Source organism: Lottia gigantea (assembly GCF_000327385.1).
Source record: "Lottia gigantea unplaced genomic scaffold LOTGIsca_43, whole genome shotgun sequence".
NCBI classification, from domain to species: Eukaryota; Metazoa; Mollusca; class Gastropoda; family Lottiidae; genus Lottia; species Lottia gigantea.
Window position 1 is genome coordinate 878,820 of NW_008709504.1, and position 12,152 is coordinate 890,971.

Here is a 12,152-nt window from a genome sequence, read left to right on the forward strand (position 1 = left end):
TGGCCAATAATATAATTCAGTGAGAATTTCACATTTAACATTCTCTCTTAGGCTACCAAATTACTCTATTAGAATTCCGCATCACTTTTGGAATGAACTTGTTGGTTGAAAGAATACTCTAATAGAGATTATCATTGGTATATAGTTCAGTAGTCTACGGTATCTTATGTATCATGATACAGGTTAGTACTATCAATTATCAATTATTTCAAAGTCACCTATCTATTTGTTTCAGAGTGTTTGTGGTTATTTTGGCTAATTTCTCCTCTTTAGTCAGTCTATTTAAAGCGTGGTTGGTTTTCTCTCGAACTAACAGCTGTTCTTTATATTTCAATTCATTTTCAGCCAATAAAAACTTTCCTTTTTCTACTTCCGCTTTCCATAACTCATATCTACAATACATGAATGAATGAAAGAATGAAAGAATAAATAAAGGAATTTAGCATTCAATTTCTATACCATATTGCCACACCAAAAACAATTGTATTTATTAAAACTAATAAAAGTGACTGGTTTAATAGTAAAGATCTACAATTTATTTTATTATTAGACGGTAGTTGTTCAGAACATTTGCTTATCATTTTACAAATTTATTAATGTAAGCCTATGAATATATTAGCTTATTGTTTAGTAACTGACAGAAAGTCGGTGTATCCCAGTATCTTTATTATATTACGTCATGTTTACGTCATTAGTTATAAATAGGGACAGTGTAAGATTTAGCCAATCAATTCATTCTAAAACATGTGACTTGAGGAATTCCAGAAACATAAAAAAGTTGCAATGGTGTGCGTGAACAAACATGAAGATTCCGATAAACGACGAAATGAAAGCCATTATCATGCTTCATCAGTACGGTTACAAGACCTATTAGAAGATTTTGATGCTCTGTTGCAAAGAGACTCTTTGATCGCAGATCTTACTCAAGTATATGAAGATATTCCAGAAGAAAATAAGGTGTTTAAAATCTTTGTAATAAATACTCTCAGGTGGTAATAAGCCACACTGACACAGAAAATGAAGCTGAATTACATAAACTGAAAACAAATCGTGATAAATTCCGTGCTACTTAACACAAATGTCTGAGAGATATAATCATGCCCTAAAGTCCTTTCAAGGAGCCCACATTCCAGATGACCAAAGCATGGTAATTAAAATGCAGGAAATCAAGAGGACTGCTGGAGTAACAGCTGCTGCTGCAGCTACAGAAGCCGTCAAAGATTTAACCCCAAAACATCCACCAAGGTCTGAATTAGAAAGGTTACCCTGTCCAACATGGGATGGTAGAAGAATGACTTATGCCACGTTTAAGAAGCATTATTTAGAGGCCATGATACAAAATAACCAAGACGATTCTAAACAGTTATTAAGATTACGTAGTGCCATAAAAGATCCAGGAAATAGATGGAGGCGAAAAATAGAAACATGTTCAGACATCAGTAGAGCATGGGCACTCTTAGACAGAGAATTCGTAAATAATCAAAAATTAATAGCTGAAATTTACAATAACCTGGATAAGTTCCGTCTCAAATCGAACAATTCAGAATCATTATCAGAGTTTTCTTCCATTATTCGTGAATTGATACAACAATTTGAAGACATCGATAAAGCACAGGAAACAACGTGTGAGGTAATTTTGGATAAACTTCGGCGAAAGAAGGATAGAGAAACACTTGAAAGTTTTAGGTGTCATGTGAATCTAAAAGGCCAAGAAGAGACATCAGAAACTCTGGCTGACTGGCTTGATTTCATGGCTACTATTCGTGTAGATACAAACTATTTTACAAAGAGTAATAACACTAATACTTATTTTAATAAATATTCCAATAAACCCAATTCTTATAAACATTCTTCCACTGCTACTTTAAAGACAAATGAGGCCGAAAACTACTGTCCATTAGAATGCTCAGAAAAACACAACTTATTAAATTGTCCAAAATTTAAAACAAAAGGAATTCCTGAGCGATGGAAAACAGTTCGAAAAGAACGGAGATGCCGAAAGTGCTTCAAAGGTCATCATACAGATAAATGTGAAAGTATAATTGCCTGTGATAAATCTTATTTGAATTCCGATGCTAAGCCCTTTTCGGGTACAAATTCATCAAGATTAAATAGTAACAATCAGTCTTTGTCTGTGAATAAAAATGTCAGCTTTGTGTCAGCCCAATGTCCTGTACAGCTTATCAACGTCAACGATGTAAATGGTGATGAAAGGGAGGCATTGGTGTTTGAAGATTCTGGATCAGATGTTTGTTTAATTCGAAAAGATTTTGCACAGAGGCTCGGACTACACGGCGAGGAAATTACTTTGAATATGCTCCTTGCTGGGGAGAACGGAAAATAGAACTTTCAGAAACGTTTCCTATTACAGTATCACCTATCGATGATCCGTTAATCGAGAAAAGTTTCAAAGTGTTCGTGGTGCAACAGCCTTGCAGTGATCCAAAGAAGGTTTCTGTAAAATCGTTAGAAAAATTTAGTCACTTTTAAAAAACCATTAATTGATAAACTGTATCAAGATGGAGGTAAAATTGACATTCTTATAGGCACTGAATTCTCCGATGTGTTTTATAGATCTTGCGATGAAAGTTGGAGAAAAGTGGACAACCAATTGCGAAGACAAAAATTTTCGGTTGGTACTTGTTAGGCACTATTGACGGTAAAACTGAATTCAAATCATGTAATTTTGTGAAATCTGCAATTATTGAAGACTTTACGCAAGTCAAAACAGACAACGACATAAAACAGTACCAGGACCAGTTGGGTATTAAGCCAACTCAATACTGTGTGTGTAGCAAAGACTTGCTTAAAGAAAACCATTTCATCAAACATTTGAACAAATCAACAAAATTGATTGACGGAAGAATTGAAATCAAAATGCCCTGGAAAAGTATTGGTCCACCTCAAACCAGTAATTATGATCTAGTGTACAAACGGATGATATCTAGTGAAAAATCTCTAATCAAAAGAAATAAATTGAATATCGTGGATGTCGAAGTAAACAAATTAGTGGATTTTGGATTTGTTAAACTCAATCCAAGCGATGTAGATCACGCTAAACCGGAATTTTATCTTCCTATGCAAGTAGTATTCACCCCAGGTAAAACAACTGAGATACGACTTGTGTTTGATTTCAGCGCTAAAGGATGTGATGGACTGTCTTTAAACGACAGGCTGGAAAAGGGACCTAATGTAATAAATAACTTACTAGAAGTTTTAATAGCTTGGAGATGGGATAATGTTGCTTATTGTGGAGACATTCAAGAAATGTTTAACCAGAATTTAGTTCACCCTGAAGATCAGAAGTATCATAGATTTCTATGGAGATTTAATCCAAGCCATCAACCTTCTATATACCAATGGATACGGCTAAGTTTCGGTGACAAGCCAGCACTATCTATTGCATCAAATGCCATTCATATTTTAGTCAATATGTCTTTGTCAACTTACCCAGAAGCAGCAAAAGAACTGTTGAAGAAAAAATCCATACCAAGACTGGAAATGTTAGGTTTTTTATTGTTGACCAGAATGTATGAATCTCTTCTACGGTCATTGATATTTGTTGACGCTAAAAACTTTCCAGTATATCTTTGGTGTGACTCTGCAACCGTTTTAAAATGGATTAAATCACCACCGCAAACTTTCCGTCCCTTTGTTTCTGCAAGAGTCGCAGAAATCCAGGAGTCAATCGATGTCAAACTCTTTAGATACGTAATGTCTGAGTGCAATCAGGCTGACGCTTTAACTCGTGGAATATCAGTCAATCAACTCTCCGAGTGGCTGGATGGTCCAAGTTTTCTTTAGTTACCCGAATCGGAATGGCCAAATTTCGAGATTAAAATACAGTGTCAAACAGAAGAAACAACTCAAGTTTCAATTGAGTATAAGCCACCCAAAAAGCTGGATAAAGTCGCAAGAAATAATGTTACATCAACTCAAACTGCTGTCCAAAATGATCCAGTAAATGAAAATAACATGTTAAGTAAACTTTTAGATAAAACATCTAGTTTCATAAAACTTCGTAGATATATGTGTCATTTAATTAGATTTGCAAAGAATATCGAGAAGAGAAATTTCGAGAAAGGACCTTTTACCGTGTCTGAATTACACCATTCTCAAAATGTGTTATTCAAATAGACACAATGTGATTTACCTAAATCAACTGATATTCAAGGAATTATTCCAGCCCATGGAAGATTGGAACAAGTTTGAACTCTGCCTTAAGATCAAAGAAATCCAATATTACTGAAAAATCATCAATTTGTGAATGTAATCCTAGAACACTTGCACGGAAAACGTGGATATGAGAGGTTAATCGCAGAAGTCAAAAAACAATTTTGGATATTAGGTTTAAGGAACTGCTAAGTCGTTATCAAAAAATTGTATTCCTTGCAGAAAATTAAGGAAAAAGCCAGTGGAAAAGTTAATGGGTCAAATCCCAGAACTCAGAGTAGCTGCTGGATTCCCAGCCTTTTACAACACGATATGTTTGGTCCAGTGTTTATAAAATTAGGAAGGAAAACATTACAGGAAGCGCAAGTGATAATATTTACAAGCATGACATCACGCACTATACATTTGGAATTGCTTATCATTTTAGAAATTTATTAATGTAATCCTATGAATATATTAGCTTATTGTTTCGTAACTGACAGAAAGTCGGTGTTTCCCAGTATCTTTATTATATTACGTCATGTTTACGTCATTAGTTATAAATAGTGACAGTGTAAGATTTAGCCAATCAATTCATTCTAAAACATGGAATTCCGGAAACATAAAAAAGTTGCAATGGTGTGCGTGAACAAACGTGCATGATTCCGATAAACCTTTAAAATAAGGCGACCAACCAATTATTAGCCCATTCAAAGTTCCCACTATTAGAGTGAGTAGATTTGCTAATATAGTAAACCTAGGCCTAAGCCTAAACTCAATTGTTAATGAAGATTTTCATTTATATTTTCAGTTGACTATATCAAACTACTAATATTACTAAGTTCTGCAATACGAAAATCCATATTTGAAAATAAATATTGAAGATTGGAAGCTTGTAGTTTATTGGTGTAGTACAATCCCAGGAACTAGGGCACCCTTTACTTCGTCTCTGATAAAATTCAGAACAGTAGTTACGGTAGATTTTTCGAAAGTTTGATACTGAAGTATCATGGTATAATTCTGTTTGTTTTTAAAAAAAGATCTGTGCTTACTCTGTTTCTTCCAGTCTAGCTGCTATTTTCTCTTCCAGTTCTTCTTCTGATTCTAATTCTTTTACTAATTTATCATGGGCTGATTTTAAACGATATACAGCAGCTCTGAAATATAGATATATTATCTTGTTAAACTGCAAAGTAAAAAACTTTCTTTAACACTTTAATCCCCTTTAATCCCCTTTTTTACAAGAAAACAACTGTCAGATTTATCCTTGAATTCAGTGTGTAAGATTCTTGTTGATTGAGTTAAGGTGAAATTAGAATATATCTCATAGAAAGGTTGATGTTATTTTGTTCCTAGATATACCCTAGACCCTAGATAGACATACCCTAGCTACACCCTAGATATACCTTAGACATACCCTAGCTACACCCTAGATATACCTTAGACATACCCTAGATATACCCTAGACATACCTTAGATACACCCTAGATACACCCTAGATATACCCTAGATACACCCTAGATATACCCTAGATATACCCTAGTGATAAAATATAAAATTGTTGTAATCTTCAACTTACATATTATCATCTGTTTCTGCTGTTTCAATCTGAATAAATGTTTCATCTCGTTTTCTTTCTATTAAATTAATCTGATTTCTACATTGTTTTAATTCTTCTCTAGAAATATAAATAATATCATTAATTATAACTTATCTACCTTCTCTTAGTTTGTCTTAAATTGTTACCTAATAAACCAATAAAAATATAACCAACATACCTAGTTTTTTCTGTTTCATACGTACAACTTTTGACTTTCTCATCCAGTTCATTAATATGACTTCTCAGATGAATCATTCGTATTTGTTCGTGCCAGGTGATTTTTTCTTCTTCTGTTATAGGATACACTGGTTCACTGAAATATTAATTTATTACCAAATTTACAATACAAGCAAATGCACCTTTAGCAGAGGAGATGAAACCAAACTTAAATCTAATAGCAGATCTTCATTACTCAAATGTCATGTCGTGCAATGTGCTGCTGGATTTAATAATTTTACCTGATTATAGAATCTTCTTCTTCTTCCTCAAAATCAAAACCGAGTTCATCATCATCATCATCATCATCATCATAGTCTCTGATCTCATTCAATTCATCATTATCATTGGTAAACATAGGAACACCTTCGTTAACAGGCTTATTAATTAAACCTTTTAAATTATTAATACCAATCAACTCTATGTTATCTGTAGTTATATTGGGTTGTAAAATGTCTTCATTAACTGGTTTCGTTAACTCTTCCATTTCCTTAATCAATTAATTGTCTTCTCTTATAGATCACTGAAATTATCATAATTATCATTAAATTGAATAATTTAAATGAATAGAGTTTTACGTTCTACTTTTTAGCACCATGTGGTCTAATGTTGGGCTCTGTTCTAATGAAGACGTGAAATTGATGTAATTATAATTTTTAAAAAGTATTTAAAATTTTAAATCTTTGATCAGAGTGACTAGATACACTTTATATTAAAAATATACTTTTAAAATACATGACAGATACACCTGCAAGGAAACAGACATTATATATTATAAATCACTATAATTTTGTATGTTAAGAATTTCACTCATAATTTCCTGCCTCTCATCAGGTTGGCTCATTAGTAATTATTAATTATGCTAATTAGATTGTTGGAATGTTGATAAATGAAATGAAAATAGTTTAAAGAGATCCACTACAAACGTTTTGTCAAATTATAAGAAAACTATATATCTAAAAAGTGTAACAGATATTAGAAATTGATTGTTTTAATGGCTGGTAGAGTAAATATTTAGACAACTCTAACTCTATAATAATGATAGAAGTTTATTATTGTTTTATTAAACATCTGAATTTTAAAGTGTTTATCAAATAGTCATTAAACTACAATAATAAACCAATATTTAACCTATTTTAAAATATAAACTTTCACTTTCTAGAATCAATTCATTCTGTTTTAAAATCAATAAAATTAGTAATAAGATTTCTAGCTTAATGTTATACACACAAAATATTACAATGTAATCAAAGTTTCAAAATCTAAGAGCTTGCCTTTTTTTGTCTCTGGGCTAACAACATTGATTTCATTTTTTATTTTTTTTTTTCGTAATTAGCCTAGTCTTTTTTAACCTACCGCTACGTCATGTCATGATTTTATTTTCACTGCAACCAATCAATTTGAATTCCACTTTAGAATATTCTGTACAACAAACAAAATAAATTGGATTTGCATGTGTATTCATGAAATATAATGACTTAGGCATAATCTGATACCGGTATTCATATTTGCTTTATCTTGATTTCGGTCTGTAGTCAACAAGGAATTGAACAGCCGACTTTGAAGGAAGTAAAGAAACAAATTATATCAGAGGCACTAACAAGTTTACTTACAATTTCTTGTATTTTTAGAACCAAAACCCTAGAAATTAACAGACACTTGCTGGTCTTTCATTTGTTTACATCCGCCATTTTTTGTTGGTAACGACGCCTACTGATTAAAATGATGGATTTTTGTTTTTAACGAAACGAAATATTAGTCCGAATAGTCTAACGTAAACAAAACATTTTGTTTTCTAATCTCTACTCTTTTTATTTTATGAAAGTTTTAGATGCCATTTGTGTAGGTTCTGTTCGGATTGAATTTTAGCTAAATAATCTGATATTAGATATTCTATCAGTATGTCGGTTCCGACGTAAAGCTCAAGTCAGAGTGTCTGCTAAAAATCACCGCCTCTCCTCCATCTTTTTTTGTAATGCGACATGAAAAAAAAACGAATGTTTTGTCTCAATGACTGAGAGTGGGTGGGTGGGGGTATGAATTTAGGGGAGTGCCACAGTCTACCTCGCCCTCCATTCAACCGAGAGTGGAAGTAGCTAGGTAGATTATGTATAAAGCTGTTCTGACGTCGTCGTACAGTACGTTAGAGAAATGTGAGAGTTCTTGAAAGGGGAGATTACTAGAGAAAAGAAGGGACGTAACTTTTCAGACATTTGATTTCTTACGGTCTCATCAGAGCCGTATATAGAGAGAGTCTGGCCAACTACGTCACAAGGCGCCATCTTGTTATCCTCTCTTAGCTACAAGACGGCCGAACGTTGTAGAATTTACAGTCTTTAACCGATTTTGATAAAATTTGGTTTGTCTATACAAAAAACACAAAAAGAAGATAATTTTTGAATTTTAGCACTTTCCAAATATTAACCCCCGAATATTAAACCTGTAATCTTCCATATTAATATAGGGCCTAGCTGTATATTCTACAGCTTTATGGAACAATAGGCTAATCACTAGTTATAGTTTATGCAACATATTGATAAGCAATATAATGTATAATATAATTCATATTGTTTTTGATCAATAGGCCCATGTGCCTGACGACAGTTGGAGACTGTCAAAACGGTGCATAAACTATAACTAATGATTGTTGTTACATAAAGCTTCATGTTCGACTAAATATCGGAGTCCAGCACTAACAGATTTACTAAAAAAGTTCATGGCGGCCGAAACCTTCATTTTCTGGAAATGGGAATCATTGATCTTTTCACTTGTCAGATTCGCGGCTAATTTTAAATCATCTTTATCTTGAAAGTCTATGAGACTTTTTAAGGCAGACAAACTCACAGTTGATGAAGGTAGATCATGTTTTTTAACTGTTTCTGCATTGAGGTGAAACTCTTGATTATTTACCAGTGCTGCTTTAACGTTGATGAGGAACATCATGCATGAAGTATAATTTTCTATCACCGGTCACCGGGTGTTCAATGCTGTTTACTGTTTGAGCATACTTCCCACACGCAATCGCAAAGCTGCTCATCATGGTCCTGTTGGATGATCCCATATCACAGGTCACAGTGCTGACATGTAAACCAATAGCGTGTGCCTTCTTAAGTATCTGTATTACAATTGGTTTCAATGCATTGCCATCAACAGTATTAAATGATGGTCTGCTTCCATCTAGAAGAAATACCGGCTAACATAAAAACTAGTGCATGTGTTGCTGTACCACTGTGATTTGGCAGAGTCACATCCCCGAGGAAACAACTGCCACTTTTGTCAAACTGGTATCCGGCCTTCAATGCAATTTCATCCAACGTTAGGCAGCATTCCCGTTCCTTCTCCTGCATTGACTGAATTTTCAACCGCAAAAGTTCGAATGTTTCGTCAAGAATTCCAGGCTCCATTGAAATACACTCCATCTTTCTTCGTAGGGATCGCAAAGATGGTATTGGCTGACCTTGCTTGATTAATTCCTCATATCCCATAGTTCCACAGGCGAAGTGCCTTTTTGTACGTATCATCAGACCATTTGCATCCTCTTGTTGATTGTTTTGCCATCTTGACCAACTGATCAGCATTGAAGACCTTCTTTAATTTTCTTTGAAAGCTGTTCTTTTCTTTGATGGCTTTTCTTTTTGCATCTGTTCATTGCGCAGTTTTGTCCGGAAAGAAACCCTCTCACAAAATTTCTATATCTATTATATCCTGTTTTTAGATCTGAACATAACACGGTTTGCAAAACCCCTGAAATCATCGAATGTACTTACATCGCATAGAAAAGAGTTTGACCTTTACTTCCCATTCTCTGCGTCTCCTTTTATCCTTAGGGAACCTGTGCATCAATATACCTTCTCCAGATTTGACAGAGCATTTCTATGCCACACATCGAGGCATTCAGTTGCCAGACAAGACCAGGAATTAGGTTTAAACAACGTAAAGAATACCTTGGCTCCTACGCCTAAACGTCACGGGAAGGGTAACAATATGGCGGCCTTCCATCACGTGTTCATGGTTCAGGTTCAGCGCTGCGAGATCGCAAATTGGCCAGACTCTCTCTATATACGGCTCTGGGTCTCATTAGTTAATCAAAGAGGATTGTTTTCTGTTAGAAGATTGCTGATCCTGCCCAGGGTCCCAAACATCTCCAGCCGCTTTTTGGATCTTAGATCACAGCCACATGTAAAACTTACGAGATCAAATCTAGGTTTAAACAGTTTGCCTCGGTAGGCCTAAAAAGATAGACAATTCCCAAAGAGGACAATTACCCTGAAATGCTATCGAGGAAACAGGCGTCCATAGCGATCAAGGTGGGCTCGGGTGAGGAAAAATATTATAAAACATAACAACAATACATGGAAATATCACGTGATATATGTAAATATAATAAAACACTACCTACATAGAATAGAAATATCATATGCTACATGTAGGGACTATGCTATATTAACAGTAAAAGTTTCTACATAGAAATACTGTGTTTCCAAGCTACCGACTCTTTTCTTTTCCTAGCTTCATCTTGTGTTTGTTTTTTCATCTTCCTAAACGCCAGACGTCTTTCTAGAAGTCCTAAATAAAATATAGAGGAGCATAGACTCCATACGGCGGCTATGGCATAGCTCCATCGGAAACATTTCAACCCGTAACAGTCCGTAACGGTCGGATCACCTATTTCAAGCTCGTATAAAGCTCCGAAAATCTTTTGGATTATCAATCCACCAAACGCAGTACCCACCATCATAAAACCCCAATTTAAGCCGAAATATTTCATCCCGAAAAATTCGCTGGTCATAGTAGGAGTCAAACACCAGGTGGCGCCATTAGGAATTCCGACTCCGAACAGAGCCAATAAAATTACTGGATACAAATCACCGTAAAAAACACAGACGGCTAAAACAACAGTTTGTAAGCACGTAGTAAATAGAATGACTCCTGCTCGAGGTATCTTGTCAATCAAAGCATCAGATATAAAACCGATCAGTAATTTTGAAAAAGTGGCTGAAATTGGATTTAAAACTGTAAATAATGTACTTTTGTCCTCGTGATGAAAAGATTTTAAATATGTCGTAATATTATTTATATACATCAACTGTAGACTGGCACACATAATATACGGCCACAGTAGAAAGTGAAAATCAAACATTTTCAACATTTTTAATCCACGAATATCTTTTCTATCGTTATGAATACTTTCTTCTAGTTCCGAATTTTCTGGCTCATTCTTAGTGACGCTTGTATCTTGACTATCTTGAATCTTTAATTGTTTGACTGTCGGTTCCTCGAGCATATATACATCTAAAATAATCACTCCTAATACATTAACAACACCAAACGTAATAGCGGAAAATAAATAGAATCCTTGTAAGTTTTGATTCTCCTCGTCATGTACGTGTCCGTTTACGAAAACGACGCCGTAGATAAGTGCGACTAGAGCCGGACCCGCACTGAATGCGGAGTCGAGAAGACCGACGATCTTACCGCGGTGTCGAGCTGGAACGTTGTTCATACTGGTCGTAAGACAGGACATGTAGGTGAATATGGCACCAAATCCTAAAAAATATAACAAATGTATTTAGATTTCGGGGAAGGGAGGGTTTTATTCTCCAAAATGTACAGGCCTAGGGTAATTTGAAATCGATGAATCCATGATTTAACTGGACAGATCGAACTATGAACAATCGTAAAGAAAAGACAGATCATTTTTAGAAGCTTATCAGACTTTCTGGAGGATTCCGTCTGGACTGGAATAATAAGAAAAGACTTTTTAAACGATTATTCCATGTTCACTCAGTGAATCCTATTTAAGAATTTGGGATCTGTTCTCAGAATTTTGACTCTGTTTGCATGCAAATTATATTTTCTCTTTTTTGGCTTAAATCGATTTGAGGGTGACAGAGGGAGGTCCGAAATTCGATTCATATTTGTGTCCAGAAAAACTAGAAGCATAAAACTGAGTAAATTGGGTCTATTTTTTCATACCCTCAAATTTTTGTGTGTGAAATTTTATTAGTTTATCTTTGACCTAATATTCTGGTTGTTCACGTAAAATGTATCAAAATATCAAACATGTTTATCAACTGTCAGAGCTATCTCTTGTTATCATCACTTTATTCTACTTATTGGTAATACGGCCTCGCCCAATTAGCTACTGGAAATAGGGGGGGGGGGGGGGGGGGGGGGGGGGGAG

At 34.7% G+C, this 12,152-nt stretch overlaps 2 protein-coding genes across 2 annotated transcripts; both read right to left on the minus strand.

The window, feature by feature from the left end:
• Nucleotides 1–245: 245 nt before the first annotated feature.
• On the minus strand, nt 246–7,651 carry LOTGIDRAFT_233764 (hypothetical protein; the record flags this gene model as incomplete). The annotated part of the gene is made up of 6 exons (XM_009060550.1): nt 7,582–7,651; nt 6,211–6,491; nt 5,931–6,065; nt 5,732–5,830; nt 5,205–5,309; nt 246–392 (listed from the first exon to the last, which is right to left on the minus strand). Coding segments are annotated over exons 2-6 (729 nt in total), but the record flags the coding sequence as incomplete, so codon positions are not given.
• A 2,776-nt stretch (nt 7,652–10,427) lies between these two features.
• LOTGIDRAFT_164054 (hypothetical protein) lies at nt 10,428–11,492 on the minus strand (the record flags this gene model as incomplete). The annotated part of the gene is made up of 1 exon (XM_009060551.1): nt 10,428–11,492. The coding sequence occupies one exon, from the start codon at nt 11,490–11,492 to the stop codon at nt 10,428–10,430; it is 1,065 nt and encodes a 354-aa protein (XP_009058799.1).
• Nucleotides 11,493–12,152: the final 660 nt, after the last annotated feature.